The sequence below is a fragment of the Heptranchias perlo genome, chromosome 28, assembly GCF_035084215.1.
Source record: "Heptranchias perlo isolate sHepPer1 chromosome 28, sHepPer1.hap1, whole genome shotgun sequence".
Classification (NCBI taxonomy): Eukaryota; Metazoa; Chordata; class Chondrichthyes; order Hexanchiformes; family Hexanchidae; genus Heptranchias; species Heptranchias perlo.
The window spans coordinates 38,084,884-38,106,269 of NC_090352.1; the positions used below are offsets into that span (position 1 = coordinate 38,084,884).

General features: G+C 46.7%; 1 protein-coding gene and 1 long non-coding RNA gene across 3 annotated transcripts in view; one reads left to right on the forward strand and one right to left on the reverse strand.

Annotated features, from left to right (window-relative positions):
• eral1 (Era-like 12S mitochondrial rRNA chaperone 1) overlaps nt 1-21,386 on the reverse strand; it is a 32,077-nt gene that overhangs the window by 1,851 nt on the left and 8,840 nt on the right. The window contains exons 2-11 of one of the 2 annotated variants that reach the window (XM_068008516.1): nt 15,520-16,859; nt 8,628-8,786; nt 7,934-8,061; nt 6,753-6,830; nt 4,415-4,461; nt 4,259-4,320; nt 4,050-4,162; nt 3,204-3,695; nt 1,427-1,576; nt 425-505 (exon numbers count right to left, since the gene is read on the reverse strand). In XM_068008516.1, the coding sequence (XP_067864617.1) occupies nt 425-505; nt 1,427-1,576; nt 3,204-3,695; nt 4,050-4,162; nt 4,259-4,320; nt 4,415-4,461; nt 6,753-6,830; nt 7,934-8,061; nt 8,628-8,786; nt 15,520-15,535 (1,326 nt within the window). In that variant the 5' untranslated portion in view covers nt 15,536-16,859. Of the gene's footprint in view, nt 1-424; nt 506-1,426; nt 1,577-3,203; nt 3,696-4,049; nt 4,163-4,258; nt 4,321-4,414; nt 4,462-6,752; nt 6,831-7,933; nt 8,062-8,627; nt 8,787-11,595; nt 11,784-15,519; nt 16,860-21,386 lie in introns of those variants that run through there. The other variant, XM_068008515.1, reaches the window with a different exon arrangement.
• LOC137345078 (uncharacterized) lies at nt 7,208-13,366 on the forward strand. Its single transcript, XR_010968547.1, has 2 exons — nt 7,208-7,554; nt 13,227-13,366. It is a non-coding gene; the product is annotated as an uncharacterized lncRNA (long non-coding RNA).

Consider the following 21,386-nt stretch of genomic DNA (forward strand, 5'->3'; position numbering starts at 1 on the left):
CCAACAGTGCAGCACTCCCTCAGTACTGCACTGAAGTGTCAGCCTGGATTTTGTGCTCAAGTCTCTGGAGTGGGACTTGAACAGACGATCTTCCGACTCGGAGGCGAGAGTGCTGCCCACTGAGCCATGGCTGACGTCTCAAAGCGCTTCACATACAGTGAGCTACTTTGGAGTGCAGTGGCTCGGTATGTGGGCAAATAAGTTAGAAGATTAAGGGGTGATCTAATTGAGTTGTTGAAGATGATTAAAGGATGACTGTTTAATACAGAAATCATAGCAGTTGCTTTGTAAGCAGAGCTATATTTAACCCTTTCTGGCCTGCATTAGCTCTGCGGTATCAGAAACGAATGTTAACACTGTGAATTCACCCAGTCACTGGTATAAAGGGATTGTGTGTCTGTCTCTATCCCAGGTGTATACTGACCGCGTGATTCTTCCGAGCAACAGTGAGGTTCTGTAGAATTCGGAGCTCCCCATTCGGCCCTTCTTCCCACAGTTCTGTGTTCTGAGGGGTAAAGAGATGGTTAATGTGCTTGGATGTTGAGGTTCTTCTGCTTTCCCCCATGCTCGCCCTGGGCACACATCACTGCACTGATCTACACCCAGGCTTCCTCCAATACCACGCTGGTAGAGCCAGTGCGAATCACCAGCTCCTCCACTGACCAGCCCTGGGGTGGTATCAGTGAGAGACCCAATCACACCCTTGGGCGCTGGTGGCGTATGGCTCGGACAAAAAAAACCAAACTGTTTTTTTGGTGTATTTGTCACTCACCAAGAGAGATTGAGGGCACCCAGTGCCAGCACCAGGCACTCCAAGGTCAGGTTTATCATGCTCTATCCCTCAGGAAGACCACTTCCTAATACAACAGTGTGGCATTTTTCAATTACCTCACCAGCTCTCTGAGCGAGTGTGACAATTAGAAACGCTAGTGGCAGTTTTGTGCTGGGATCCTAAAGACGGAAGGGAGGGGTAGATCTGCATTTGTGGAGAATCATATGTCTTCCAGAAACATCCGTGAGCACTTCACACACAGTGAACTATTCCGAAATGCAGTAACGGAGGTGATATAGGCAAACATGGCAGCCAATTTGCATACAGCAAAATCCCACCGACAGCATTGAGATGAATAACCAATTAATCTGTTTTTGATGAGGGGGGAATGTTGGCCAGAACACTGAAAGAGCTCCAAGTTCTCCTTGAATCGTACCATGAGATCTTTAACATCCACCTGAACAAGCAGACGGAGGCTCGGTTTTAAGTCTCAGCTGAATGACCAGGACCAGGACTTCGACTGCCTATTTCGCCAGAATACGTCCCGCTAACTGACAAAGGAGACTTTCATCGGATTCAAACCAAAGGGCCCAGAAAAGGGCCAGAGCCTGACCCACCGCAGCCCGCCAATCCAGCTGCGGATTTTGTTTTTACCTGAGTGATGTTGTACGGCACTTCCTGAGGCAGGTACTCCAATAATCGCTCCCGGATCAGATTACAACAGATCTCCTGGGGCGACTGGTCAGTGAGGACTGCACTGTGATAATCCCAGGGTCCTGGCTGGGCCTGTGACATCAGGTACCGCTGAACACAGAGAAAAGGGTTCATAGTGCAGGAACACAAGGCTGCTTTTAAGAGGTCAGGAGGTCAAACAAGCAGGTCCCTTTGTAAAATGACTCTCTCCACAAAAAACACCCAATTGCTCCTTGAACCCGTTCACACTGCTCGATTCATTGTCCTCCTCAAGTAATTCATTCTAAAACTTTAACACCCTTTGAGTGAAAATATACTTTTAGTTTTTAATGAGTGCCTCCTGCTATTTGAAATCTTTGCCATAGTGAATCATTTGTCTCAATCAACCTGCTGTGTACACTGGGGAATGGTGATTTATAACCCGAGGGTCTGGAACATGAGGCTACATGGAACGCAGTTAAATCGGGTCACAAAGGCAAAACGCTTGGATCTTCCAGGATTAGCTTTTGAGTAAAGGCCTTGCCAGCATGGTCACTTTTCAAAAATAAATTTTAAAAGCTTTAAAAGTAGCCGTCTTCATTTTAAATTTAGCCGGTGGACTCGACGTGTGGGGGGGACCCGCTCGCGTGTTTGGGGGGCGGGGGGGGGACCCGCTCGCGTGTTTGGGGGGCGGGGGACCCGCTCGCGTGTTTGGGGGGCGGGGGGGGGGGGGACCCGCTCGCGTGTTTGGGGGGGCGGGGGGACCCGCTCGCGTGTTTGGGGGGCGGGGACCCGCTCGCGTGTTTGGGGGGGCGGGGACCCGCTCGCGTGTTTGGGGGGGCGGGGACCCGCTCGCGTGTTTGGGGGGGCGGGGACCCGCTCGCGTGTTTGGGGGGGCGGGGGGACCCGCTCGCTTGCCCGGGTTCAGTAAAACAGAATAAATACCCCACCTGCTGGCCAAGCTGTGAACTGGCACAATTCACGTCCCAAGCCCCAACCTCTGCTCTGCCCAGGACTTGAACCAAATAAGTCATCAGCAACAAATCCTATCCTTTTAAAAGTGTTTAAAAGCAACTAAGTGTAGAATCTCTTATGACTGAAGGCTATTTTCTTCCACGTGGTTCACCCTCCTCCCCAATGAAGCAGCTTGTCCAACCTTTACTGAGTTCTCTCAGTCAAACACCGGGAGATGCACCAGAGGGCAATGGGTGAAACGTCTCACACTTAATGAGTAACACTGGAGAAAAATGGAAGTATGTGGTGCAACACCCCTTAACCAGTGATGGAGAGGAAACATTGAGAAACCAGGAGGTGCTGGGATGGCCTGACTTTGCAGGGCAGAGACGACAATGTAATTTCAGAGGGGAGAGGAGGAGAAATTTTATTTATGCAGCGAGTTGTTGTGATCTGGAATTCACTGCCTGAAAGGGTGGCGGAAGCAGATTCAATAGTAACTTTCAAAAGGGAATTGGATAAATACTTGTAGGGGAAACATTTGCAGGGCTCTGGGGAAAGAGCACGTGAGTGGGACTAATTGGATAGCTCTTTCAAAGAGCCAGCACAGGCACGATGGGCCGAATGGTCTCCTTCGGTGCTGTAAGATTTTATGATTCTGTAGCTGGGGTGCACACACACTTTAAACTGATTTGTGAACCTATTTTGAAATAGCCTCTGAAACCTGAAAAATGCAGTCACAGCTGGAGGGGGAAGGTGTTGACCTCATATCGCTGACCAACAGAAAGTGGCTTTGCACGCTCACCTGCAGTGTCTCCACTTCATCCCCATTGACTGCTGAAAGCATAAACACTTCCTTGAAGTGAGGCCATCCCTGCCGGTGCTTCAAGTCCTCGGAGGCCTGGTGCTGGCTGGCGGATCCCTCGTGTCGAGCAGCCTCTGCGTCTTCTGGTTGACGTACGCTGCCGTTGACCAAATCGCCTTCAGAAACACAGTCACCGGGTACCTCTGTACAAGATTCCTTCAAGTCTCCCCGAGAACGGATGGGGGGTTCCTTCTGCAGCATGGTCGTGCTATCCCACGCTCCGGAGTCCCTTATCGGCACGTCTCTTAATTCACTGTCCCCACATTCTATGCTCGCAGTTCTGACTTTACCAGACATGTTTCTGTTGATCGGGCTGGACTGTGGCAGGGATCTGAACCTCGATTTTATTTTCAGTTTCTTATTGTTCACTATTCCCTCTGTCAGTTTGGTTGTTAATTCCAGAAGGAGGTCTTTGCTCTTTAAGAGGTCCACCTAGAACCAAGAGACAGAAGGAAGCAGGAAGCTCAATAGGCCTGGGTTGGAATTTCTTGTACAGTGCTGATAAATCTAATTTCCTTTACTTAATGAGCTAATATAAACCTAATGAGCTTCCTCATCCATATTTAACTTGTGAAACAATCAGTCTGAAATGCCCCAGAGGATCTCAACACGTGTTATGGGACAGGTGCAGAGAAATAGCCCTGTTTATTTTAAAACACCTCTTGCTGTTGCTTTAAAATAATTCCATTTAGTTCCAAAGGTATTTCCCTTTGGAAGGAGATCCAGATTCATGCAACGCTGGTGAGCCTAGAAAAGAGAAGATGGGAACTGTTCTTTGATGCCTACCTTATTCAGGGCCAGAACTGCAGGGAGCTGGGGGTATTTTGAAAGGCACTTCAACACTTCAGCATGGAGCTTGTTGCGTGTCCAGTGGTCGGAGATGTCAACCAGCACGAGCACTAGGAGGCAAACACAACAATATGAAGCATATCACAGATAGAGCCACAGTTAGCGGTCAGCCGCTTGTCTGGGCTGAGATAATCCTACTCACTCACCCAGGTCTGCTTCTTTCACCGAGTGCCAGGGGTCGACCAGCAACGACTTCTCCAGGTTGTGCCTGGCAGGAAAGGAATCGTTAGCTCGTTAAAAATAATTATACACAGACCTGAAAAATAGTAAAATGTGGAATAAAGGAGATAAAAATGTGGAACCTTTTTCCACTGACGGCAGGAATGAGGCCAGGGGTGTCCAGAAGAACCTGTAGAGAGTGAGAGAAAACAATCAGAATAACACGGGAACCAGCACCAATCTGCACCGCACGCAAAATAGAGGGAACCATTCCAAGTACTTCACAACACTAAGCAGGAGTTGAGAGAAGAGTTAAGAGAGGTGACTGCAGGTATTGAAAAGGTAGGTTTGAGGAGGCTTTGGAAGGGGGAGGGGTAAAGAGAGGGAAGAAGAGAGATACAGCCACAGGGAGGGAGTTGGGTGGAGAGTTCCTGATTGCAGGTGTGCGATATGTGCAGGATCTTAGCAGAGGGGTCAGTGACCAGGGGGCATAGATTTAAAGTAATTGGTAGAAAGATTAGAGGGGACCTGAGGAGATTCTTTTTCACCCAAAGGGTGGTGGGGGTCTGGAACTCTCTGCCTCAAAGGGTAGTAGAGGCAGAAACCCTCAACTTATTTAAAAAGTACTTGGATATGCACTTGAAGTGCCATAACCTACAGAGCTACGGATCAAGTGCTGGAAAGTGGGATTAAGCTGAATAGCTTTTTTTGGCCATCGTGGACACGATGGGCCAAATGGCCTTCGGTGCCATAACTTTCTACAATTCTATGATCTGGCACCAATGCGGAGCAGAGGGAGGATGCACAGTAAACCAGAGTCTGAAGGAGTGAAGGGTACAAGCGTCATGTGGGGGTTGGAGGAGACTGCAGAGGTTGGGCTCAAGGCTGTGGAGGGATTTATAAAGAAGAACAGGGGTCTTCAAATCAGCTCGCCGGGGGATGGGCAGCTGGTGGAGATCAGCGAGGACAGGGGTGACTGGTGACTTAGTATGGGATAGGATGCAAGCGACAGAGTTCTGGATGAGTTGATGTGAATATAGAGTGGAGCTCAGGCAGCCGAGGTTGAAAACAGTCCGGTTCAGGATGAATCGGTGGCCAGGGGAGAGGGATGCAATGGCGTGAAGTTTGTGGCGGGAGCTGAAATTAATGGCTTCGGTCTTCCCAACGTTTAACTGGAGGAAACTGCGGCTCATCCAAGACTGGATGTCGGACAAGCAGTCTGATAACATAGAGGCAGCGGAGGAGTCGGCAGAAATGGTGGAGAGGTAGAGCTGGATGTCATCAGCGTACATGTGGCGGCTGACCCCACTTCTGCGGATGATGACACCAAGGGGCAGTATGTAGATGAGGAAGAGGAACTAACAGTGAAGAGGCAAAAGCAGCCATTTCTGGAGATGCTCCGGCTACAATTGGATCGTGGAACCAAGCAAGGGCAGACTCACTGAGCTGGATAACGGAGGAGAGGTGCTGGAGGAGGATGATGCAGTTGATTGTGTGGCTGCAGAGAGGTCAACGAGGATGAGGAAGGACAGTTCACAGAGGATATCATTTGTGCCTTTACTTAGAGCCATTTCAGCATTGTGAAAGGGACGGAGACCTGATTTGAGATTCAAACATGAAATTGTGAGAAAGATAGGCATGGATTTGTGAAATGGCAACACGTTTAAGGAATGGAGAGGAAGGGAAAGTTGGTGATGGGATGGTAGTTTGCAAGGGCAGAGAGGTCAAGGACGCTTTTTTTTTTGAGGAGGGAAGTGAGGATGTTGGTTTCAAAAGGGAGGAGAACATTACCCGAGGAGAGGGAACCATTTACGTCAGCTAGATGGGGGCCAGGAAGGGAAGTTGGGTGGTCAGCAGTTTTGCGAGAAAGGAATCAAGGGAGCAGGAGGTGGGTCTCACAGACAAGGTAAGCACGACGAGAGCATATGGGGTGGTAGGAGAGAAACTAGAGAAAGTTGCTGGATATGGGCTAGGGCAGAGGGAAATGGGGGTTGGGAGGTTTGGTTTGGTGGGTAAGGGGGAAGAAGCAGAACGATGGTCTCGATCTTAGTAACAAAGAAGTCCATGAGCTGCTTACACTTGGTGAAGGGGGCAGGTAAGAGGGGTTTAAGGAGACGGTTGTTAATGTACTGGCTTCCAGACCATCAACCGTTCTTGTCTGTGAAATCAGTCGCTAGGAGGTCTGTGGAAAAGTGGACTGGACAATCAATCTACATTTTCCTTTCCTCCATGGTTGAACATCCTACTGACACTTGCTTTCTAGGTTTCCACTCAGGTGAAGAGCCAAACTACATCAAGAACCAACGGATTCAGGAGAAGGCGAGAACACAGTCCGGGTCACCCCAACACTTAAGTACATGCATTAAACACAAAGCTGTACAGTTCACTCACAACCTTGCCCCCTCCAAACCAAAAAGAAGTCACATGGAGCTAAGACTCTTTGAAAGGAAACCAAAATGCTTTAGAAGGATGGTCACGCACTATTTGTGTCTTCCCGTCGGTAATGACTCCCTGAGCTCGACAGCGCGTTGTGTGGACTTTGCTTGAAACAGGAAAGACCTGCAATACAATAAGCAGAAAAGACAGCAACTTTCAAGAAACGGGAATAGACTTGAGGCATGCTTTTGAACAAGTCAATGTTTTAGCCAGTCAGCAGAGAAAAGGCGGAGTTAATATCCAGAGTTAAAATCCAGTTGAACATTACACCCAGTTGTTCAACATTAGAATCATCCAAGCTTTCTCACCCTTTACAAACACACTTAAAACAGTGTTTCCTTGTATTGTATTGTATTTTCACAGGAGAAATGTGTATACTCCAGTTGCTGTCACCAGATTTCTGAGCTCCAGCTCTCTGTATTGCCAAGTGGAGGCTGGGAGCTTCCTTACTCCCACTGGGGAGGAAGATAACAGAATAAACCCATCAGGCAGCTTATCTGCAACAAGAGCACTGGCAGCTCAGCCAGGAAATGGAATGAGACACAGCTGGATCAAAAGGAGGAAGGAAGGAAGCTCCCACAATGTCCTGCCTGGTGCAGCTGAGTCACACAGGCTTAGAAGGTCCGAGGTTTGGTTAGTGGTGTGTGCACTGAGTTAGCTGATCTCAGCTGGGACGGAGGCCGGGCCAGGCGCCTGTGCCAACGGGTGAGGGTAGATTGGGCTCAGCTGTAACGCCCAGCACAAGTTCCTAACAGTCGCCACCCGGGGATTCAACATGAAGAATGATACTTGTGAAAGATACCAGAGGGCTGCCGGGTTTCCTACATTACAACACTAAAAAAAAAAGGTACTTCATTGTCTGTAAAGTGCTTCGGGACACCCTGAGGTTGTGAAAGGCGTTATATAAATGTACGCCTTTCTCTGAACTGTGCCATCAAGCGGAGGGGGGAGACTATGACAGTCTTGGGATAGGCTCTCAATGTTTATAGCAGAGAAGCCAATGCTCTATTTGTCTCTGGTCTTTGCTGCAGACGTACAGCGATGAAGTGCGGTTTCATTCCATGCTGTGATATAATACAGCTCACTGCTCAGTCAGCACCACAGCTATAAGTAAAATGCTGCTGACTAGAACATTTTGTTTTTTTAAAACCTCAAGTATCCCAGTAGCAGGAAAGTGTCTTGGACAAAGCATCCAGTCTTACTTTAAAACGATAAGCTGGATTTACCTTTCTGCCAAGAAGCTGGTTCGACAGGGTGGATTTACCAGCATTCGGAGCCCCGATGATGGCGACTCTCAGCACTCGCGAGTTTTCAGGCTGGTCTGGCTGATGAAGGAGGAGATTGTCCTGCTCGGCTGTGACACAGAAACAACTTTGATAACCCAGGAAACTAAATCTCGTGAGCAAAGGGCTGAGCTAAGGCGTAAAATCACAATGAATTCCTGACAATGAAGTTTAGATCCACAGGTGCAACCGCACAGCACCACTGTATTAGAAAACTCTGAGCAGATTAGAGAGTGAAAGACTCCTCAAGATTTCAATAAACAACGACCCTAACTTTCACCCTCCCCCATGACTTTTTGTGCTTAACCTAGTGAAAGAGAAAGAGAAGAAAAAAAAGAGCATGCTTTCATTCCGTCTGGGCTGGACACGAGGCTGGGTCGCACAGGTGAAAGAGCAGAGCGCTAATCCACCACACCACCCCATCATCCTCCCACCACCCCCCACTCCGTGCCTCAGAATTTAGTCTTCAAAAGATGGATTTGCATCTATTCCTCCCCTGCAGACTTTGGGCTTTGCAGCAAAGTTACAAAAATTGCTTATTGACAGACATTTTGTTTTTAAGATCAGATGACGATATAAAAATATTCACAGCTCATTCAACTTTAGAAGGAATCCCAGTACAAGTAACAGAACCCACCTTTACTTACGGAGACAGGAGGAGGATATTGCCCAACGATGTCCTCAGTCTCTTGTTTCGAGATGCCCAAGATCTTCTCCAGAGCCGAGTTGCTTCCGAGGTAACAAGCTGGTGAGCGGGTGACTCTGTGAAGCCAGTCATTTTGCAGAAAGGCAAATGCTAAGAAGCACAATGCAGATTAGACAATATTTCACAATAACAAACATTTTATTACCAAGAATTACACCAAGTGAATTTTCTCAGATCAAAATAATACTGGACTGATATTTGCACATTATCTCATCACATGATATAGATTAACTTGGCCTCTATGGAACTTTCACTTCACTTCAAAACACATTTGAAAGCATATGTGGGAGATCATTGTACAAATTCTCCTTCTTGCAAGAGGTTAATTTATGCAATAGGTGGCCCGATGATCCTCTCTGATTTTACTAAAGCCCCAAAACATCAAGGGTCAATCATTTTTCTTTCAATGTGTAGCTTCCGCTACAATTATCGATACTTATCTTTCATTTCCAAAAATGCAATGCTAAATTAAGCTGCAGAGATCACCCAAAAAAGCACCTCAAAAATGGAGACAGTTTTTAAGTCAGGTGAAAGTGCTGGAGTTTAGCCCAATTGGCCCCACTTCAAAAGTTAATTTCAGTAATCGAACAGCCCCAAACAAACCTTGCCTGCACGGTTTATGTTAAGTTTTTTTTATTCGTTCATGGGATGTGGGCGTCGCTGGCAAGGCTGGCATTTATTGCCCATCCCTAATTGCCCTCGAGATGGTGGTGGTGAGCCGCCTTCTTGAACCGCTGCAGTCCGTGTGGTGAAGGTTCTCCCACAGTGCTGTTAGGAAGGGAGTTCCAGGATTTTGACCCAGCAATGATGAAGGAACGGCAATATATTTCCAAGTCGGGATGGTGTGTGACTTGGAGGGGAACGTGCAGGTGGTGTCGTTCCCATGTACCTGCTGCTCTTGTCCTTCTAGGTGGTAGAGGTCGCGGGTTTGGGAGGTGCTGTCGAAGAACCCTTGGCGAGTTGCTGCAGTGCATCCTGTGGATGGTACACACTGCAGCCACTGTGCGCCGGTGGTGAAGGGAGTGAATGTTTAGGGTGGTGGATGGGGTGCCAATCAAGCGAGCTGCTTTGTCCTGGATGGTGTCGAGCTTCTTGAGTGTTGTTGGAGCTGCACTCATCCAGACAAGTGGAGAGTATTCCATCACACTCCTAACTTGTGCCTTGTAGATGGTGGAAAGGCTTTGGGGAGACAGGTGGTGAGTCACTCGCCGCAGAATACCCAGCCTCTGACCTGCTCTTGTAGCCACAGTATTTATATGGCTGGTCCAGTTAAGTTTGTGGTCAATGGTGAACCCCAGGATGTTGATGGTGGGAGATTCGGCGATGGTAATGCCGTTGAATGTCAAGGGGAGGTGGTTAGACACTCTCTTGTTGGAAATGGTCATTGCCTGGCACAAATGTTACTTGCCACTTATAAGCCCAAGCCTGGATGTTATCCAGGTCTTGCTGCATGCAAGCTCGGACTGGTTCATTATTTGAGGAGTTATTTGAGTGACAGTCATTGTTTTAAAAATATATATTTTCTGTACATCTGACAGCATCCATGCTCCAACTATTTATAATCTCCATCTCAGAAGTGGTCAGCACTGGGGAAATGTCTGGAATGACATTTATGATTCAAGAGTATAAACCTGCCAACTATCACATTTTTTATTTAAAAATCTGACTCATTTTCATGTCAATCTTAAAAAATAAGCACAGCTCCATGTGTTTAAATGAGTGTGCAACTTGTACTGGTCTTGGTGGTAATGCAGCTCCTAATATTTCCATGATCCCAGACAGACAGATTGCAAACTCACCAGGGATCTGTGTTTATTTTTAAGTGTGACAGTCATAGCAAACAGGTCACTTAAACCAAATAGTCACTCCTAAAAAAAACCTTGCATTTACATCTTAAAACACATTGCGTACAATGAATTACTTCAATATGTAAGCACGGCAGCCATTTAATGGATGTAGCAAGATCCCACAAACAGCAAGCTAATCTGTTTTCTTTTTGGTGGTTTGGCTGAGGGATGAACATTGGCCAGGACACTGGGATAAGTGTCTACTCTGTGAATAGTGTCTTGGGATCTTTAACACAGGCAGGAGAGGCCTCTATTTAACTTCTCACTTGAAGGACACAACAGTGCAGCACTTCCTCAGTACTACGCTGGAGGGGAAGTCCAGGTCAATGTCATCTAATGTTATCCGCTAGTCACATGTGGCTAATTGCATTTCTAGTTAGTAAATTAAAATTGAGTAATGGGCAGTCGTTGGTTATGTGATCTCAATACGCCTTCACACACTGTGCATGTCAACTTTAATCCTTTTTGTGCATTTGGTGGTAAAATGGTAGGATGAGAAGCAGAGCATGCAAGTGATTTTTGATTATTGTGAGTGCTTTACTTCCTGGGTTAAAGCTCTGGAATTCCCTCCCTAAACTTCCCCACCTTTAAAACCCACCTTTTTGACCAAACTTTACCACCTGTCCTAATGTCGCCTTGGCTCAGTTTCAATTTTTGTTTGATATCCGTTCCTGTGAAGCGCTTTGGAACGTTTCCCTACGTTAAAGGCGTTATATAAATGCAAGGTTACTGAATGGGGGCAGATGTTTGTTAAGTAAATATACACGCACGTGTGAAGTACATTCACCTGTATTGTGTGCAAGGTGTTTTCTATTAAAATTGGCGGCTCAGACGGTGTCGCTGTAGCTGGTCAGGGATTTCTATTGGACAACACTGGCCTAGATGATGCGCTTAGGCCCTGGACTGGGGTTTGAACCCCCCACAATCTCTTGCCCCCCCGAGCAGCCTGTCGGCTCTCGGCTCTGTCCGAGTGACTGGGCCTCTACTCCCGCTGGCCCGAGGGTGGGCTGTGGAGCGCGGCCCGCTGCCAGGGAGCCGCCACCGTCACTGACCTGATTCGCAGCCTGTCGGGGCTGTGCGCTGCCCCCGCCGGGCGATGTACCCGAAGGCCCTGGTGAGCCAGGCCCTGCCTGTGACCGCGGCCATAGCTGTCGGTAAGGTCGGACCGCCGGCTCCGCGCTCCTTTAACCCGCTCCCACCGTCGCCATGACAGTCCCGCCGTGCATTGTGGGAGCGCGCTGGGGATGCTGGGATAAATTGAGGGTCCGCCTCCTGCAGCGCCACCTACAGGCGGGGAGGGCGCAGCGCAGCTCAGCCAGGCCACATCAGACAACTAACGTGGCAACCAGTCAGCTCGCCAAGGAACTAGATAACTAACCTCTCAACCAGTCAGCTAGCCAAGGAACTAGATAACTAACCTCTCAACCAGTCAGCTAGCCAAGGAACTAGATAACTAACCTCTCAACCAGTCAGCTAGCCAAGGAACTAGATAACTAACCTCTCAACCAGTCAGCTAGACAAGGAACTAGATAACTAACCTCTCAACCAGCCAGCTAGCCAAGGAACTAGATAACTAACCTCTCAACCAGTCAGCTAGCCAAGGAACTAGATAACTAACCTCTCAACCAGTCAGCTAACCTGAAAAACAGCCAGCCAGCCAAGGAACTAGGCAGCTAATCTGGTGGCCAAATAGGCAGCCAGCTAGCCAGACACACAACCAAGTCTAGGCACCAGCCAGCCAGGCAATAAACCTGACAACTAGGCAATTTGGGTTGGTGGAGAAGTAACCAGCCAGGTGGAATTAGAGCTGGGAAAACCAGTGGGAAGAAGCAGTCAGGCACAGGATTACCCTTTGTCAGCTTTGCCTGGTCAGACAAAGGAGAGTAACAAGCTAGGCACAGGATGATCATGCCTCCGAAGAGACACAGCCGGGTCGGGGCAATGAGACAACCAGGCAAGGACAATGGATTCATCAGACAGGGCCAATACTATTTACCTGCTAGACTTTCCAACTGTCTGTCCAACATCAAGTCTTGAATCAAAATTTTCTCCCAACTCAACGTAGGCCAAACTAAAGCCATCCGTTTTGACTCCCATCCTCTTAACTCCATCAACTTCCCCAATTGCCATCTTGGGCCAAGTCCTGAAGTGTGAAATCTTGGCATATTGCTTGATCTGAACTTAATTTTCTTCCCCAACACTGCCTTTTTCCATCATTTGCCTCTTTCCTTACATCTCCCCTGCTGCTGCGGCTGCTGAGACTCTATTCAAGGCCTTTATCACATTGCGGCTGAACTTCTCAAGCCCCAATCCAGAGACTGGAGCACATAATCCAGGCTGATACCTCAATGCAATACAGAGGGTACTGCATTTTCGGAGGTGCCGTCTTTTAGATGAGACGTTTAAACCGAGTCTGCCATTTCAAGTGAAGGTAAAAGATTGAAGAGGAGCAGGAGAGTTTTGCCTGGTGTCCTGGGCTAATATTTATCCCTCAACCAACATCACTAAAAACAGATTATCTGGTCATGTATCTGGGACCTTGCTGTGCACAAATTGGCTGCCTTGTTTCCTACAGTGACTACAGTCCAAAAGTACTTCACTGGCTGTAAAGCGCTTTGGGATGTCCTGACGATGTGAAGAACGCTATATAAATGCAAGTTCTTTCTTTTTCTTTTTAATCCAGAGCAATGTCATGGGAGGTTTCCTCATTGAAGAAAAATTCCAGCCACTGCTTTGACTCTCTGGTGACCTCGTTTGGCACCTGTCATCAGCATCAGAAACCAACTCACCCAGAATTGCAATAAAATCTTGGGAACACAATGACACTGCTTTTGTCTTAATTTGATCTACAGGCAACATCAACAAACCCCTCCACAGCAGAGAGACAGACTGCCGAATCAGCAGTAATAACAACCCAAGGCTGACTCACTGTCAGCTGTATGTACAACAATTGCATACAGGTGGCTGGAATTGAGGGCAAAGCCCTGATTCAATCTAAGGATTCAGATGCTGACTGTAAACCACTCAAGCAGAATTCTCACTTTTTATGACTCTTCATTTAATCCCATGGGATTAAAAGGACAGGGGCAGCGTGGATTCAAAACTGGCTATGGGACAGAAAGCAGAGAGTAGTGGTGAACGGTTGTTTTTCAGTCTGGAGGGAAACATACAGTGGTGTCCCCCAGGGGTCGGTATTAGGACCACTGCTCTTTTTGATATATATTAATGACCTGGACTTGGGTATAATTTCAAAGTTTGTAGGTGACACGAAACTCAGAAAAGCAGTAACAAGTGAAGAAGATAGTAACAGACTTCAGGGGGACATAGACTGACTGGTGAAATGGGCAGACACATGGCAGATTAAATTTAACGCAGAGAAGTGTGAAGTGACATATCTTGGAAAGAAGAATGAGGAGAAGCAATATAAACTAATTGGTACAATTTTAAAGAGGGTGCAGGAACAGGGAGACCTGGGGGTGTATGAACAGAAATCTTTGAAGGTGGCAGGACAATAGATAAGGCTGTTAAAAAAAAGCATATGGGATCCTTGGCTTTATAAATAGAGGCATAGAGTACAAAAGCAAGGAGGTTATGCTAAATCTTTGTAAATCACTGGTTAGGCCTCAGCTGGAGTATAGTATCCAATTCTGGGCCGGCATAGGCATGATGGGCCGAATGACCTCCTGTGCTGTAAGATTCTATGTCTCTAGATTGCATTTTTGGTTTGAAATAATTAAATATTTACAGAAATGATATTCTGATCATTTCCTACATTACAACTAGGGTTGCCACCTCTGGTTGGACATATTGCTGGAGGTTTCATCATATGACCTCCGACCTCCAATCCCCGCACCCCCCCCCCCCTCAACATTGGTCGCCCGACATGTCCATCCTCGCAGTGCCCTGCCTTCCCCACGCCAATCGGAAAGTGAATAGACTCTTCATTGGATGATTCTTGACTGTCAGTCAAACAGCCTATTTTCCCATCTCCAATATTTTTATGACTAGTAAACAAAAGTGTTCAAAGACGTTTTTTATTGCCCCTATGATTTTTCTTCCGTGTTGCTCGCAGCAGCGTGTTGGAGATTAGGACTGATACACCTGGCGCCATTGTGCACCGACAATTGCTTTGGGAGATGTTTGGCTGAGATCCTATCTAATGGACACCCAAGAATCCAAGTGGGCCAATACAGCAGTCATTTTGCATAAATCCTCAAAAACAGCAATGAGATGGATCAGTTTCTGCTTGGTGTTGGTTGAGGGATAAATATTGGCCAGGAGAACACCCCTGCTCTTCTTCGATTAGTGGGCATGGGATCTTTCATGCCCATCAAATCACCTGAACCGTTAGACATGGCCTCAATTTAACGTCCCATCCAAGGAAACCTTGGGCCAACCCTGCATCAAGTGTCCCTCCCCCTCCTCCTCCTCCTCCTCCGACCATGATGCCCTCCGTACCCCACCCTCTCAGAACCACTTGCCCGACGGCCGGAGACGATTGTGTTGGGTGCCCGGTTGTGCCCGCCACCCACCCCGAAATCCTGCTCCAGCCTCCTGGCCAGCTGGTCTCGGGCGGGGGACTGACGTGGGCTCCGTGCAGGTGAAACCCGGGGCGTCAGGAGTCACCCTACGGAGGGCCAGATGGAATCCTGTCTGCATGACTCCCGCCAGCAGTTAAAATCTGGACCATAATGTTAAGGGAAAACAGAGAAACCTGTTTAAAGATGAATAGAAATCTGACCCTGCGGGACCCCTTAAGAGTCCGGGACCAGTTTGAATATCTATAAAATACAACATATAACAGTGCAAAAATGAGCGAAATAAAACAGCAGAAGCATCATATTCAAGAGTGGGAACATTGTCATGGAATGGTAGGAGGAAAGGAGATGTATGAATGGAACAATTAGGATAATTGACCAGCAATTGAATTTCATATCGATATGACTATCTCATGGCGACTGATATTCTTCACTGACCGTCAGCGGTTACCATGGTGTTTTTTTTTGTTTTCCTTCTATCCCTTGACGGTGGCCCTGATCAATGAAACAAAAAGATAGGAAGGAGCCTCTGTTCATTTTTTCACCACAATCACTGCAAGCGAAATGTGTTGCCCTCCTCCACTGCGTAAGCTCTTTTAATTTGTTCCCCGATTTGTTTTTCCTTGTGCATTGTTATTTTGAAGGACCCATCTTGTCTGCGCTCCTCCTCCAACTTTGATTACAGTACTTTAGGGAACCAAATTGCCTTTTGAAGTCCTTGCAAAGTGCTGATATTGATTTGACACTGTAAGGACGAGAATTGTGTCTGTGACCTTGTCTGCGTCATTAGCGGCTAACAGTAATGTAATATTACTTTTTCCATTTACTGAAAAAACCATTGGCAGTTACGCCGAGGCAGAAAATCAATTTATCCGTCATGCCTGGGAATAAAATCTAAAGTCTAACAAAGTCATAGCCCCTTACGTGCACAGCATTCGAAATCTCTCTGTTGCGGGCTGTTATTATCCATTCCATAATATATTACAAACGCAGCAAGACTTTCACAACAGCAGCTAGTTAAGTGGCTTCTTGTTTACGATCAGCTGGCTTTTTTTCTTTAACTGCTCCCAGTCTGTTACTGTTAATGACATTTTCTTGAAGCTAAATCCCAGATCTCACAGCGTTGCTTTATACATTCTGATAGCTGATCGACCCCTCGAAGACAAGAAGGAGTTGGTAGGGTAGAGAGAAAGAAACTATTTCCTCTGGTGGGAAAGTCCAGAACAAGGGGGGGGCATAACCTTAAAATTAGAGCTAGGCTGTTCAGGGGTGATGTCAGGAAGCATTTCTTCACACGAAAGATAGCGGAAATCTGGAACTCTCTCCCCCAAAAAGCTGTTGAGGCTGGGGGTCAATTGAAAATTTCAAAACTGGGATGGATAGATTTTTGTTAGGTAAGGATATTAAGGGTTACGGAACCAAGGCGGGTAAATGGAATGGAGGTACAGATCAGCCATGATCTAATTGAATGGTGGAACAGGCTCGAGGGGCTCAATGGCCTCCTGCTGTTCCTATGTTCCTAGACAAGCGTCTTCAATCCCATCGTCGCTTGAAGTCTATCGTACACTTGCGGGTCATGAACACAGGCAGGTGGGACGAGTAACAGACTGGAGGTGTTTGAGATTACAGAAGGAGCGATAAGGGGGCTCGTCTCAACCTAGATGTGTCGCGTTGATTCTAAGGGGGGTGTTGGGATTCCATCGTGTCAGGAAGAAGTGGAGCAATCAGGAACATTGGGAATGGCAGCTGCAATGATGGCCCAGGTAGCTTCACCACATCTAACAAAAGGAAAAGAAAGAACTTGCATTTATACAGCACCTTTCATGGCCTCAGGACATCCCAAAGTGCTTCACAGCCAATGAAGTATAGTCACTGTTATAATGTGGGAAACTCGGCAGCCAATTTCCGCACAGCAAGATCCCATAAACAGCAATGTGATAAATGACCAGATAATCTGTTTTAGTGACATGGATTAAGGGATAAATATTGGCCAGGACCCTGAGGAGAACTCTCGTGCTCTTGTTCCAATAGTGGCCAGAGGATCTTTTACGTCCCCTTCTCATCGGAAAGACGACAATTCCGACAGTGCAGCACTCCCTCAGTACTGCACGGGGGGGTATCAGCCTGGATTATGGGTTCAAGTCTCTGGAGTGGGGCTCGAACCCCCAACCTTCTGACTCAGAGGCGAGAGTGCGACCCACTGAGCCATGGCTGACACCGACAAGCCAGCCATGTATGAAAAGAACACTGAAATAGTCACTACAGTCGAAGACAAGCAGCAAATCAATGTTCATACCAGAGTAGAGATACCAGAATCCAACCATAATGTCAGATTACCAGGAAATAGGATCAATAATGATGCCAATTGTAGCCTGAAGATAAAATAGCTAGCATTGCCATGGCAACAGTATAAATCGTTATAAGTTCCTTCCAGTGAGTATAATGACAGACACCACCACCAGCATCTGTCTAAACTGAGGCTAATTAACACATTGGGTTAAATACTGGCCTTTTAACTCCAGGACCTGATTTCAGATGCGGCCTGGTCTAGAATGGGTGAAAGTCGGGACTAGTTTCTCACAGGTCCAGTTGGGACTCTGAGATTGGCAGCTGTTGGTTGCCAATTTTACCTGGTAACGCAGTGGCTGTGTTTTTAAAAAAAAATGTGTTGGAGGCTCCATGAATTTAAAATGTACACCACTGTCACAGCAATCAATAATCTGATACTTTTCACCTTCAGCGTCTGAGCAGCTCCTTTACGCCAACGAACACACAAATAAAAATGAAAAAAGAAAAAAAGGCTTGTATTTACTGCATCTCATCATGGCACCGCGAGGAACAAAGTGTCTTATAAACACTAACAATAATATTATGATCGAGTTTTATAAGTTTCCTTTTGTTGTGTTGAAAGTACTTTTTATGTTTGAATTCCTGTATTAGTTGTGTTCGTGTAAATTTGTTTGTCAACCCCAGTCCATCACCGGCATCTCCACATCATGTCATGTTGATGACAGTGGGGCAAACATTGGAACAGGGAGTAGGCCATTCAGCCCCTTCAGCCTGTTCAGTCATTCAATGAGATCATGGCTGATCTGTAGAATCATAGAATCATAGAAGTTTACAACATGGAAACAGGCCCTTCAGCCCAATATGTCCATGTCGTCCAGTTTATACCACTAAGCTAGTCCCAGTTGCCTGCACTTGGCCCATATCCCTCTATACCCATCATACCCATGTAACTGTCCAAATGCTTTTTAAAAGACAAAATTGTACCCACCTCTACTACTGCCTCTGGCAGCTCGTTCCAGACACTCACCACCCTTTGAGTGAAAAAATTTCCCCTCTGGACCCTTTTGTATCTCTCCCCTCTCACCTTAAATCTATGCCCCCTCGTTATAGACTCCCCTACCTTTGGGAAAAGATTTTGACTATCTACCTTATCTATGCCCCTCATTATTTTATAGACTTCTATAAGATCACCCCTAAATCTCCTACTCTACATGGAAAAAAGTCTCAGTCTATCCAACCTCTCCCGATAAGTCAAACCATCAAGTCCTGGTAGCATCCTAGTAAATCTTTTCTGCACTCTTTCTAGTTTAATAATATCCTTTCTATAATAGGGTGACCAGAACTGTACACAGTATTCCAAGTGTGGCCTTACTAATGTCTTGTACAACTTCAACAAGACATCCCAACTCCTGTATTTAATGTTCTGACCAATGAAACCAAGCATGCTGAATGCCTTCTTCACCACCCTATCCACCTGTGACTCCACTTTCAAGGAGCTATGAACCCATACTCCTAGATCTCTTTGTTCTATAACTCTCCCCAACGCCCTACCATTAACGGAGTAGGTCCTGGCCCGATTTGATCTACCAAAATGCATCACCTCACATTTATCTAAATTAAACTCCATCTGCCATTCATCGGCCCACTGGCCCAATTTATCAAGATCCCGTTGCAATCCTAGATAACCTTCTTCACTGTCCACAATGCCACCAATCTTGGTGTCATCTGCAAACTTACTAACCATGCCTCCTAAATTCTCATCCAAATCATTAATATAAATAACAAATAACAGCGGACCCAGCACCGATCCCTGAGGCACACCGCTGGTCACAGGCCTCCAGTTTGAAAAACAACCCTCTACAACCACCCTCTGTCTTCTGCCGTCAATCCAATTTTGTATCCAATTGGCTACCTCACCTTGGATCCCGTGAGATCTAACCTTATGTAACAACCTACCATGCGGTACCTTGTCAAAGGCTTTGCTAAAGTCCATGTAGACCACGTCTACTGCACAGCCCTCATCTATCTTCTTGGTTACCCCTTCAAAAAACTCAATCAAATTTGTGAGACATGATTTTCCTCTCACAAAACCATGCTGACTGTTCCTAATCAGTCCCTGCCTCTCCAAATGCCTGTCGATCCTGTCTCTCAGAATACCCTCTAACAACTTACCCACTACAGATGTCAGGCTCACCGGTCTGTAGTTCCCAGGCTTTTCCCTGCCGCCCTTCTTAAACAAAGGCACAACATTTGCTACCCTCCAATCTTCAGGCACCTCACCTGTAGCTGTCGATGATTCAAATATCTCTGCTAGGGGACCCGCAATTTCCTCCCTAACCTCCCATAACGTCCTGGGATACATTTCATCAGGTCCCGGAGATTTATCTACCTTGATGCGCGTTAAGACTTCCAGCACCTCCCTCTCTGTAATATGTACACTCCTCAAGACATCACTATTTATTTCCCTAAGTTCCCTAACATCCATGCCTTTCTCAACCGTAAATACCGATGTGAAATATTCATTCAGGATCTCACCCATCTCTTGTGGTTCCGCACATAGATGACCTTGTTGATCCTTAAGAGGCCCTACTCTCTCCCTAGTTACTCTTTTGCCCTTTATGTATTTGTAGAAGCTCTTTGGATTCTCCTTTGCCTTATCTGCCAAAGTAATCTCATGTCCCCTTTTTGCCCTCCTGATTTCTCTCTTAACTCTACTCCGGCAATCACTATACTCTTCAAGGGATCTACTTGATCCCAGCTGCCTATGCATGTCATATGCCTCCTTCTTCTTTTTGACTAGGGCCTCAATCTCCCGAGTCATCCAAGGTTCCCTACTTCTACCAGCCTTGCCCTTCACTTTATAAGGAATGTACTTACCCTGAACCCTGGTTAACACACTTTTGAAAGCCTCCCACTTACCAGACGTCCCTTTGCCTGCCAACAGACTCTCCCAATCAACTTCTGAAAGTTCCTGTCTAATACCATCAAAATTGGCCTTTCCCCAATTTAGAATTTTAACTTTTGGGCCAGACCTATCATTCTCCATAGCTATCTTGAAACTAATGGAATTATGATCACTGGTCCCAAAGTGATCCCTCACTAACACTTGTCACCTGCCCTTCCTTATTTCCCAAGAGGAGGTCAAGTTTTGCCCCCTCTCTAGTCGGGCCATCCACATACTGAATGAGAAATTCCTCCTGAATACACTCAACAAATTTCTCTCCACCCTAATGCTATGGCTGTCCCAGTCAATGTTGGGAAAGTTAAAGTCCCCTACTATTACCACCCTATTTTTCTTGCAGCTGTCTGTAATCTCCTTACATATTTGCTCCTCAATTTCCCGTTGACTATTTGGGGGTCTGTAGTACAATCCTATCAAAGTGATCTCTCCCTTCTTATTTTTCAGTTCTACCCATATAGACTCCGTGGGCGAACCCTCGGATAAATCCTCTCTCACTACTGCCGTGATGTTCTCCCTAATCAAGAACGCAACTCCCCCTCCTCTCTTACCTCCTGCTCTATCTTTCCTATCGCATCTGTACTCTGGAACATTGAGCTGCCAGTCCTGCCCCTCCCTTAGCCATGTTTCAGTAATAGCTATAACATCCCAGTCCCATGTACCCATCCATGCCCTGAGTTCATCTGCCTTGCCCATCAGACTTCTTGCATTGAAATAAATGCAGTTTAATCTAGACTTCCCTTGGTCTTTGCCCTGCTTTCTCAGACCATCTGTCTGGTCATGTTTTGTACACTCTCCCTTACTGCCTTTTGTTTCTATCACCACTTTACTTCCCACTGACTTCCTGCTTCGGTTCCCATCCCCCTGCCACATTAGTTTAAACCCTCCCCAACAGCACTAGCAAACACTCCCCCTAGGACATTGGTTCCAGTCCTGCCCAGATACAGACCGTCCAATCTGTACTGGTCCCACCTCCCCCAGAACCGGTTCCAATGTCCCAGGAATTTGAATCCCTCCCTCTTGCACCATCTCTCAAGCCACGTATTCATCCTAGCTA